The sequence below is a fragment of the Triticum dicoccoides genome, chromosome 1B (genome assembly GCF_002162155.2).
Source record: "Triticum dicoccoides isolate Atlit2015 ecotype Zavitan chromosome 1B, WEW_v2.0, whole genome shotgun sequence".
In the NCBI taxonomy this organism is placed as follows: Eukaryota; Viridiplantae; Streptophyta; class Magnoliopsida; order Poales; family Poaceae; genus Triticum; species Triticum dicoccoides.
The window spans coordinates 649,757-660,949 of NC_041381.1; the positions used below are offsets into that span (position 1 = coordinate 649,757).

Below are 11,193 nucleotides of genomic sequence, written 5' to 3' on the forward strand. Positions count from 1 at the left end.
CTAGAAGGGAGTTAGTCGCTGTCCCTCAGTTAGAGCCAGTCCAGTAAGCTCTGAGTAAGAAGTCGGCTTCAATCAATTAATTGAGTTCTGAATGAAAGCTACGTTCGATCCTCCAACTTGTGCTAGGAAATTAATTAGGATGCATCATTTTTCTTCTTTGCCATTAAGGTGAGTTGAAGTGACGAGGTTGACAGGATGTAGCAAATGGTGTACATGTTGAGAGCAAATATAATGAGGTGACTCCTCACCACCATCGCCATAAGCCCTGGAGCTCTATACTCCAACCACTACAGTAGCTAGGACTCGCTACCATTCGTCGTCGGCATCGCCGGGTAGAGGAAGAAGAGAAGAAGCTGAGCAGCAGCAACATCCATCATAGGAAGCTGCAGCACAGAGCCAACAAGGAAAAGCGAAGTCTTCCGTACCACGAGCAGTAGCGGTGAGCTTGCTCTTAAAAAAATTGCACTTATTAGTGAAGTGTTCACTAGGTAGTCATTTCTTAATATAGCTCTCCCATGCTCTCTCACATGGACATGATCTCTGGAAGTCTTCGTTGAGAGCTTGAGAAATCATCCGTTTTCCTAGTTTGGAAGAAATCATTTCAAGCCTGGGCCTCCGCCTCGCCAGGTAATTAATCACAAAAAAATTCCTTGACCCAGAAACTTCTTCAGATCTAATTTGTCCTCATTGCCTACGCTCCGTCATCTTAAGGAGGTAGACTGTGTGTTTCTTTTACTAATCAAAACTGCAACCAGAATTAGTAGTAGGCCTATGATTTAGTAGTAGGCATATGATTTGACAACTCGTATATGCTGTCAAGCAAACAACTTTCCCTATGGCAAATGAAGAAGGGCGGCAAATAATGCGCTTGCTTTTGTTCAGGGGTACCGTGACATATAATTGCAAATGGAATGCAGATCTATTATCACACCACGGGACCTGGAGTCCATGCTATGTGATGAAACGGCAGAGCCCAAGCCGCTGCCACTGTCACTTCTCGAAGAAATCACAAAGGACTTCTCTCCTGAGCTGAATATTGGCTCCGGTGGATATGCGGAGGTTTATAAGGTACAGTAACTCTGAGCTGCCTTGGGATTTAATCAAACTTTATCTGGAAACTGAAGTTGTTGCTGACAAGGCATCTTCTCCATGTAGGGAATTCTTGAGAATAGGCTGGTGGCTGTGAAAAGGATGTTAAATACGTATGAGTATGAGAAGGAGTACGTCCGAGAAGTTGAATGCCTCATGATGGTGAAGCACAAAAATGTGGTACAGTTTCTGGGATATTGTGCTGACACACAAGGCAGTATGTTAAAGTATGCAGGAAAATTGGTCTTGGCCGATGTACGACAAAGGTTGCTCTGCTTCGAGTTTGTTCCTAAAGGGAGTCTTCGTGAGTATATCACGGGTAGGATCATATGGCGCAAAGTTTCTTTTATCCTTTATTTCCATCGTTAAATTTCACATGGGTCAGTATCCCACATATCACTATGTATATGCTATCTTCATTTATATAATGACCACGTACGTACTATCTATAGACTTTAAGTATGTCAAATAATACTCGGCTTGCTTTGTCCTCTCCTCCTTCGTAGGTACATCTTGCGGACTTCACTGGACAGACCGGTATCAAATTATAATAGGAATTTGTCAGGGGTTACATTATCTTCATCAAAATAATATTGTCCACTTAGATCTAAAGCCAGAGAATATATTGTTGGATGATAATTTGGTACCAAAAATTACTGATTTTGGTCTATCAAGGTGCTTTCGTCCAATGCAGAGCCAAACTTTTACTGTACACATACGCGGAACACCGTAAGTTTGCTAAGCCTCCTGACAGTTCCACATTTTTATTCCGTTACTCAGCGCGGACGCATCTATTGTGCAGGGGTTATGTTGCACCAGAATGTTGCAACGGTGAAATCACACACCGGCTTGATATGTACAGTCTTGGTATAATAATCGCGGAGGTACTGACAGGAGAGAGGTTGGATCTAAATGATAATGTTGACAAGGTAAGCACGATTTAGGTTCACTTTTAAAGATAAGGATTGACTTCAAAACCAATACATTACTTGCTTCTCTTTTCAGATGCAACATAATATCACTCCCTTTCATTTTTAGTAATTAACCACCATGGAACTTATATCTTTATTTAAAGACTTAGAATTTATACGACATTAAAAATATTTGAAACTAGGATTTGAACATCTAGTAGATGGAAGTCACCTACAACAATAGTTTAAAATACCCGAAATGGTGACCGAACCGGTGGGCCTCTCCATTCAGGTTTTCACCGATTAGGCTGCTGGTTAACCGGTCCATTTTATGATTTTTATCATAAAAAATATAATTAATAGTATATAGTACTACCTCCTTCCGGGTTTAAAGGGCCCCAGACCAAAACGCGTGTACCAAGACGCCTCAGTGCATAGTAATCTGCAAGAGTCTGACCAACCATAGTGTGTAAAATCCCTCTGTCTCCTTGTCCCATTGATTATTCGTTTGCTCCTCCTGTTAATTTCCTACGGCCGCTCGCTAAACTAAAAGAATGCATTGGCTGCATGCACATGAGTATCTGCTCACCTAGTTGCGTGCCTTCGTAGGCAATAACTACCGCGAGAACCAGCCAATAGAAAAGGTCGAGCGTTTTGCATGCGGCCCTCTAATTCAGGACGCCCGTAACCTGCTCACGGGACTTAAAATCAGGGACGGAGGTAGTATATGCTAATTTTGTACTGAAAATGGTTAAATAGCATTGTGTCCTCATAATAGACATCAAAATGACCCTAACATAGTGGTTATTGGCTTGGGTACGACGGATGACTCAAGTGTGGGTTTTCAATCCCTCTTTTCCCAATATAATTTTTGGGCTTCATTGTGTTCACCTGCCAAAGTTTATTGACCAATTTTGCAGAAAACTGCGAGGTTCAGCTGGTTTCACCCATCTAATGGTGGGACGGTCTGTGAAACATAATGAACAGACGGGCCCGCCGGTTTTAGTCTTTTCCATTCAAACGGACAGTTCGTTCCATTTTTAAACTATGCCTACAACTCAACCACACTTTGTCAAGTGGTGGTTCAACCTTTTTTTGAGAAGGAGGTTTCCTTTGGTTCAACCATAGATGGAAAAAAGACATGTTGAACTACATCCAAAGTGTTATCATGTCATGCTAATATGTAAAACTTCAAAATCCAAAGAATTAGCATGTTGAACCAGACCAAATCATGATTTTAGATGTAAATTTTAGTGTAGGATGCAATTGGGGGGTGAATAGGTGTCTACAAAATATAGCTCTCTTTCCTTTAGAATAGTCATTGCAAAATATAAAGTTTGCCTAATAAAACTAAGGTGAGAACAACCTATATGATACTTGCAAGGTCAAGGGACCAAAGTAAACAAGATTAGATAAGAAGTAACTGAAGACACATGGAGATAAAGAAGTATTCCGATGTTCACTTCCTTAGAGGGGAGCTAATCACCGTTTGGATAGGTGTCAGGACACCAAAGTTTCTCGATGCCACCAAGGCTCCTCGGCGCTGAGGGAATCCTTTCAGCGCGTTAGTTTTTCTAGCATTTCATATTGGTTGTCCTGCATTTCTAATAATTAGTTTAACCATTGTAATGTTGTACGTATATAGTAGAAATTGATTGGTTGAGATCCACCTTAACCGAATGATTGATCATCATCAAATCTTTCTATTTTCCATTAAATTCAAGAAAACTCGATAGCATCTTACTATCTTTGAGCCACCACCATAACAATGATGCTAAATCATTTGTGTAGACCTTTAGGTGGCCTCAATACTTTACAAGCAGCAGGGTAAATCATAAATTGATTCCTCACTGATGATTCCTACCGCTTGGGACTATTCAACCTCCAAGAGGAACTAGATCAAAGTAATAATCTTGGAATTTTGCAAATCAAGAAAATGGTTAGTGAGAGAGGAAGGGCGCATATCTATTTTAGTGTTAACTCCTCCCAAATCCAACACAAATATCTCAAGGAATAAAAAATTAGAGTTGAGAGGGTAGGGAGTTCAACCATGGATCTAAAATGTATGGAAAGGAGTGGTCAACCTACCCCGAAGGGTTATTGTGGCGTATATGTAGTGAGGAAAAAAACTAGTTGTTTTGTGCAGAAATTACACATACACAGGCTCCGAGTTGGCACCTACGGATGATTCAAACCCAGTCAAGCAAGGTAGCTATGGGTCTGAGAGTTAGGCCGGAAGGATCCTTCTTGAATTACTCGGAGACTCCAGATCCCCCGAGAGAAGATAGATAGAAGGCGAGAGTGTTTGCCTCTAGCATCACGTCGCAACCCAGACACTAGCCAGGAACAAGGGACACTTGAGCCTCCAACACATTTGACCAGGCACTCGCAGTGGAACCAAAGAGCACCAGAGAAAGAGTCGAAGTGTCTGCATTTGATTTTGGCCCAAGACGGGCAGTGAAAACTCTAGATGATTCATGTGAAAACAACTGCCCTGAAGGCGAAAGTTTCATGCAATGATGCTCCGGCCAACACTAAAATTGCATATTGACCTAGATTTTTCCTTCCCATTTGGCATTGGACTTTGGGTTGATGGAAATGGTATCTTGTGTGAGAGGTAAGCACATGTGATAATTGATTCCAATCTAAGTCGGTAACGCATGGCTAATGTATAAGTTGACTCTAGAGAATGGATGAAGGGCCATGATTTTTGATCCTCTGCTAGGGAAGGAAGGGTCCGATCATGTAGCACCAGGTCACGTACGAACATACTACGAAGTATGGGTACCTTTGTGGCCTCTCAACTATCTTGCTCTAGCTGGGCTTCGTCCTCCTGCGGCTCCAAAGTTTATATTGTGGGTGGTGATTTGTAATCAGACACCTCAACGCCGACTGGCAAGGATTATCTTGAGCATATTTTCTTTCCACTCCTTCTCTTCCTCCTAAATTTGATCTTTTAACCACAAAGCCCACCGGGGAATATGGTTTGTGTGAGTCAGAAACGATCTTGGCATTTCCACCGATCCCCTAGTCCAACATGGAAACCCAGCTCTAGGAAGATGAGGGTGGGTATAACACCCAACATAACAACCAGTTCACGTCCATTATACCAGGATACCACCTGGGACATAGACTGGCACCATAGACCAACACTTTTCTTTGCTGCACACTTTGACCTCACTCGTGGCGCACCTGACAACAAGTTTGGTCGAAGGACCAGCACACTTAACATAGAGGTTCTTTGGATACCAACCTCGTGAATAGATGTTACACTTCATTGATGTGGTATTCTATCATTCCTATTAAGCCATGATGTCGCAATGGACAGAGTTCATGGCATTGTAGTGAGCGAGTTCCATTCTTCTACCCATCTCCTATCCATGCAAGCGGTCGAGCCCCGGTAAGTGGTGGACATGCTTGCCGGAAATTCCTCCTTGAGCCCTTTAGTTTTAAGGGGTCATCGATCCTCGACACCACTCGCTCATGGGAGTAAAACCTGCTCATACACATAGCCATCTTATTAGTCCCTTTAGTTTGTCCTCATCAAAATAAAACATACTTAGGTGCGAATATGCACTTTCAAACATTTATGTTCAACTTTTATGCATTGGTCTAACACCATGATTTACAAATGGAATAAAAATGAGAATGCTCCTTACGGAGGGACTATTGATACTTAGTGATGAAAATATATTTAAAACATGAATAAAATCCAACAAAAAAATATAGTTTGATGAGTAATATTTTTTAGAATAAATACCTTCTATACAAATTCGTTTTGTGAAGGAGAAAGTGTCAATTTGCATATCCGCACATGTAAGAACAATAATGCTTAGCTTATTTCTGCGGGAGAGTGGTTGTACCATTTCATCACCGATGCCCAAGTTATCTATAACCTGAATTTTGATGCATATTTTTTTACCTTGCATCTGTATTCATTAGATAGTGATAACTGCTACATCATTGGTCAAAGAAGGGATCTTCACACTGACGATATCGCCATCTTAGCTTATACATGTGACACATAATTGGGTTCTCTATTACAATGTTCACCCAGTGTTCGTGGAAATTCGTATAAGATATGGAAACTATCGTATAAAAGTATGCCCTACAGGACCTGAGGTTCTTCCGCCATTGATCATGGTCTCAATTACCTTAGAATTGTAGGAGATTGTGACCATTTTGTTGCAACCCATTTTCTGTTTAAGTTGTAATCCAAAGCGCAACGTCATTGCCTCTGTTGTTAGTGCATCACTACACATGTCAATCTTTAGGTTTCCACCACAATGAAAGCTCCTGGAATCTCTCAAAACTACACCTGCTGCTCAGTGTAGCATGTCCTTATCGACAGCATCATCGACATTAAGATTAATCATGCCATGAGGGGGCCTCGACCATCGACCTTTAATCACTTGAGCCTTGGGGTATAATAGCTACATCATACTGTGATGTTACCGCATGTACAACCATAGCTATCTACGTTATCTTGTATGTCTTCTACTCATGGGCAAGCCTATGATGCTCCTTGATTACATGCCATCATTGTGGAAGAACCTTAATATGCTGGTTTGCTAGAGTAACATGACCTGGAAGATTTCCATGCAGAGCATGTCATATGCATTTTTTACCTTAGCTAGGCACATCATTTTAACAAATTGTACGCCATATATTATTGATTGACTTTGCTTCTCTCCCGTGCCATCGCCTCTCCTACCAATCGATGATCCCATTTGGCATGGTATAAGCCGAAACGACAGAGAAAGTACCACTCTTTGTTAGGCTCGAGGATATATTTGGAGAGTTGGCGATGGTAAAAAATAGCATTTGGGATGATGCATGGATACCTAATTGCAATAGCAGAAAGTTGATTACTCCAAGGGGTGGACAACTTTTTCATAAGTTTGTGACATTACTGATCGATCTACAGGACAATGGGATGAAGAGTTGGTTAGACAAACATTAAGTCTGGTTGATGAAAATTATGTCCTTGCAATTCCATTACCCTCACATGACATGGCAGATTTCATGGGATGCATATTTTTTATTAATTCAGTTGATACCATGTGAGAAGAAACCAGAGCGCACCTTAATTAAGTTCTTGGGGAATTTTTGTTTGGTAGTTCGAAGTGTTATCTGATGGGGTTTTGTATCAGCTGGTAACATAATTTATGGGCCTCGTATATATGTACTACTACATACATTAATTTTGTGTTGCATAAGATGTCTCTTGTTTTAATAATACACTAATATAATTCATAGGTAGTTGAAAGTTGGAGTGCCATATTGGAGAAACCACAACGGGATGTACAACTGGAACAGGTACGAGTATGTGTTGAGATTGCAATGAAGTGCATGGAGCTCAACCCGGCAAGGAGACCAGATACACAACATATTATCAGTGTCCTTGATGGAAGAGAAACTATAAATGGATATATTGAAAATAGCATGATTACTTCACAGCAGGTAAATCACTCGCGTGGAGGACATACCTCCCACAAAACATAATCTTGAGAGTTTGTGTACATAGAAGCATCTCCATTTGCGCTTTTATTGCTACAATCCAGTAGTTGAAGTGAAATATACTTAATTGGTTATTTGAACAGGCCAAAAATGCTACAAATGAGCGGTACCATGATACACCTAATGCGCTAGGAGAGACAAGCTCTAATACCCTCATGACCTCTAAGACTTTGAAAACAAAAGTAGGCCAAACAAATAGAAGCACTAGAATAAAATAATGGTGTTAGATTCACCATGATTTTATTAATAGTAAAATAAATAATTGTTTTCTACCAACGTATTTATGTGAAAATATCTATTTACAAACTTATTGAATACATCATTACTACATCTATTAAGAATTAGACGTCATCCTAAAGAACGAGCTAAGAAACCTCAATAGCTAATAATAAAAATTAACAATGTTGGATACACGACTAAGTTGAACCTATATGTTTGTCGTGGTGAGACATTTGAAGCAATATAATGTTAATGTATTTATGTTTTGAGCATTTTTAAGATGTCCTACTTTCCTCTTTGTGACAATATCTATTTCACCAAGTGAATTTGTTTATCGGATGCACACATACATTAGCACCATTGGATGATGAAGTGATGGACATGATCAATTGACAACTGACATATTTTTTTAAAAAGCTTGTATTTAATTAAAATCAACTTGCACCACAGTTTGTGGCAATTTTTCTAAACTACGGTTGATATATAAAACCAAGATTCATCAAATTTAACTTGTTTTTTTTTCGTGATCAGTTTCATCATGTTTTGGATATGAAACTTGATGGTGAAACTCATTTAAGTTTTATTAAATTTTAGATGAGATAAAATCTCGGGTTAATTTTCTTAAATGGACTATGGGTGAGAATTAAACGATTATTTTGCAACAATAGTAGAAACCAGGAACTCAAAGGACTAAAGTGCAGGTAGATTTTCGTACAATACAAGGCTATTCCTACAAATATGATATATCCCAACTTATTCATGAATCTTGCGGGACACTTTCCCATCCAATGGCCCAAAACCACATACCTTCGGTGCATAGATATGGCCGGAGTCGGTGATAGATTATCAACCTCCTATGAGTTTTTTTTATTTGGGCCGTCTATTGATCATGGGTATATTAAGATATTTTGACAATGTATCACAATTGCCACTCTTAAATTATTGATTTTGCCACAGAATGGCAATTGTGATGTATTATCAAAAACTAAGAGTGGCAAAAGTGAAATGTCAAATTCTAGAGTGGCATAAGCAAAGTGGTCAAAAACTAGAGTGGCAAAAACAAAGTTTTCCCTATTTACAACATAAATATTCTGTAGATAGAAATGTTTCACGAAAGTTCTTTTTTTTAAACATATTTTTTTTTCTTTTCATTTCAAAATAGTTCATATTGTCGTGAAAGTTTGCACCCATGAAATGAGCACAAATTTGTATCTATGTAAAACGTATTTGTTTTTGGACTCTTGGGAACATTTGGTTGCACCCATATTTTATATACTAATGCCATGCAAGCATTCTAAATTAAATTATAAATTTATGTTCCATAGACAAATATCACTATATTATTCATCCAAAGTGCTAATTCCATGTTATTATCAGCAGTTTAATCCGAAAATATTGAATGAGACCATGGGTGCTCTTTGGTTGAGGTATCAACAACTTAATCCAGATCTCCAGCGAAGCTTCAAATATTGCAGTATTTTCCCCAAGAGATCCAAGTTAAGAAGGGATGTGTTAGTTCGCTTGTGGGTAGCACAAGGGTTTATAAAGACCAGTTGTGCAACGGAGGACATGGAAGATATAGCTGAGAGTTATTTTCAGGAGTTAGTGTCATGCTCATTTCTTCAGCAAGGAGGAGAATGGCCTGATTGGTTTACAATTCCTGACTTGTTGCATGATTTATTAGACAAGATTAGTGGAACGGAATGCACCGTAATTTTACCAAGCACACTAACTAAGAAACTTCACCATATCCAGCTGCTGGACTTTGGTCGTCATGGCCATGGCCAAATTTGGGAATTTACACTTGATAACCTTATCAACCTGCGGTACATAATTTGTGAGAACTTGGAATGTCCGAGCATAGGCAGGCTTATCTCACTCCAAGCGTTACCAAGCAGCAGGTTCACAGTAAGGAATGAGCAGGGTTATGAGATAAAGCAGCTTAGGGACCTAAACAAGCTTCGTGGCAGCCTGACAATCAATGGCCTTGAAAATGTTAAAAGCAAGGAGGAAGCTGTTGAAGCCAATCTTGGTGCCAAGGATCGGTTGAAGGAACTGAAGTTGGAATGGGGTGATGATGGTACAAGGTGCAGCTCAGAAGTTGAAGCAGAGGTGCTTGAGGGCCTGTGCCCTCCTGTTGGTATCGAAGAACTGATTATTGCAGAATATGAAAGCTTGAGGTACCCAGATTGGATGGTGGATAAGCAGAAAGGTGGCCCAAAGAACCTGAAAAAACTTGTCTTGGGTGGATGGAGCCAACCGGGACCTGGTCCTGAACTTGTGACTTTCATTCATCTTCGTGTGCTCTGGCTTGATCGGTGCAACTGGGATGCCTTACCAGGCAATATGGAGCACCTTACATCGCTCAAGGAACTACAAATCGAAGGGTGCTTGAATATCCGGTCGCTTCCAACACTGCCCCGTTCTCTTGAGAAGTTTTGTGTTGCATACTGCAGTGGTGAGTTCACGAAGTCGTGTCAAACAGTCAGACATCCAAATTGGCAGAAGATCAAGCACATCCCCGACCAAAGATTTGAAGACCCAGCATGTAAGACTGTAATCCTGTTTTCTACATTCTTTTTTTTGTATCATGAAAAATGGGCTGTGTCATGATGATCTGCTACTAACTTTTGTTATGTTTTTTCATCCATTTGCTAGCCTCAGAAGAAAATTCTAGTTAGATTTTCCCGCAAAAAAAGAGAAGAAAGAAGAGAAGGTTGGCTAGGAATCACAAGTCCGTGAATCAGTGAAGGAATGTGGAGCCATCAGGATTTGTTCTTACTTTCCATGTGCTTGTTTTATTGTGCACTGTGATTTTCAATGTGCACCAGACGTGTATGGCCGACTACTGTTTCATATGACTATTTGTGAGTGAGTGTGAGAGAATTCTGTATACTATTCAGTACTATTTCTGATCTGTAATAATGTGGGCAGTACCGTTTAATTTGATTGGTGAATGCTATTTAATCAGTGCACTGTGTAATGCATGCCAAGGAGTTGGATAATTCAGGCCTCTCTTGCTTATTTGTCAGCAAAAGCCAAGCTTTTATTTTTGTTTGCTGGCTCTTTGTTCGCTACAACTGTCCATTGGTGGTCGTACGTACTTCCCATTTTGAATTCAGCATGATGGAAAGATCATTTGCACTGCCAGCTGAAACTGAAGCTTCTGCCCGCCGCCGATGGAGATTCAGAACTGAAGCCTGGGTGGGGAACTGGCCTAATCTTGGTGGAAATGTATCTTCATCGACCGTTTTCTATTTGTTTATCATTTCTCGGCAATGTCAAGAAATCCATCGATAATCCTCACAAAATGGTTAGAAATAGTACTTTCTCCTCAATTTCCCCACCTGAATTTCCTACTGGAATTAGGCCAAGTTTAGATGTGTTTTAGATACGACTGAGCAGAAGGATCACGACAACGGCCAATGACGGCTGTATGGAAACAGCATTGATG

At 40.1% G+C, this 11,193-nt stretch overlaps 1 protein-coding gene across 2 annotated transcripts; it reads left to right on the plus strand.

Annotated features, from left to right (window-relative positions):
* The first annotated feature begins 272 nt into the window (after window positions 1–272).
* Window positions 273–10,709, plus strand: LOC119314752 (retinal guanylyl cyclase 2-like). 2 transcript variants are annotated; one of them, XM_037589447.1, is made up of 8 exons: window positions 273–627; window positions 883–1,068; window positions 1,156–1,408; window positions 1,596–1,818; window positions 1,892–2,018; window positions 7,260–7,463; window positions 9,117–10,287; window positions 10,398–10,709. In XM_037589447.1, exons 2-8 carry the CDS (start codon window positions 907–909, stop codon window positions 10,418–10,420), a joined length of 2,163 nt encoding a protein of 720 aa, XP_037445344.1. In that variant the 5' UTR covers window positions 273–627; window positions 883–906; the 3' UTR covers window positions 10,421–10,709. The 2 variants fall into 2 exon arrangements, with proteins under 2 accessions (XP_037445344.1, XP_037445351.1); XM_037589454.1 differs by having other exon boundaries at window positions 9,120–10,287.
* Window positions 10,710–11,193: the final 484 nt, after the last annotated feature.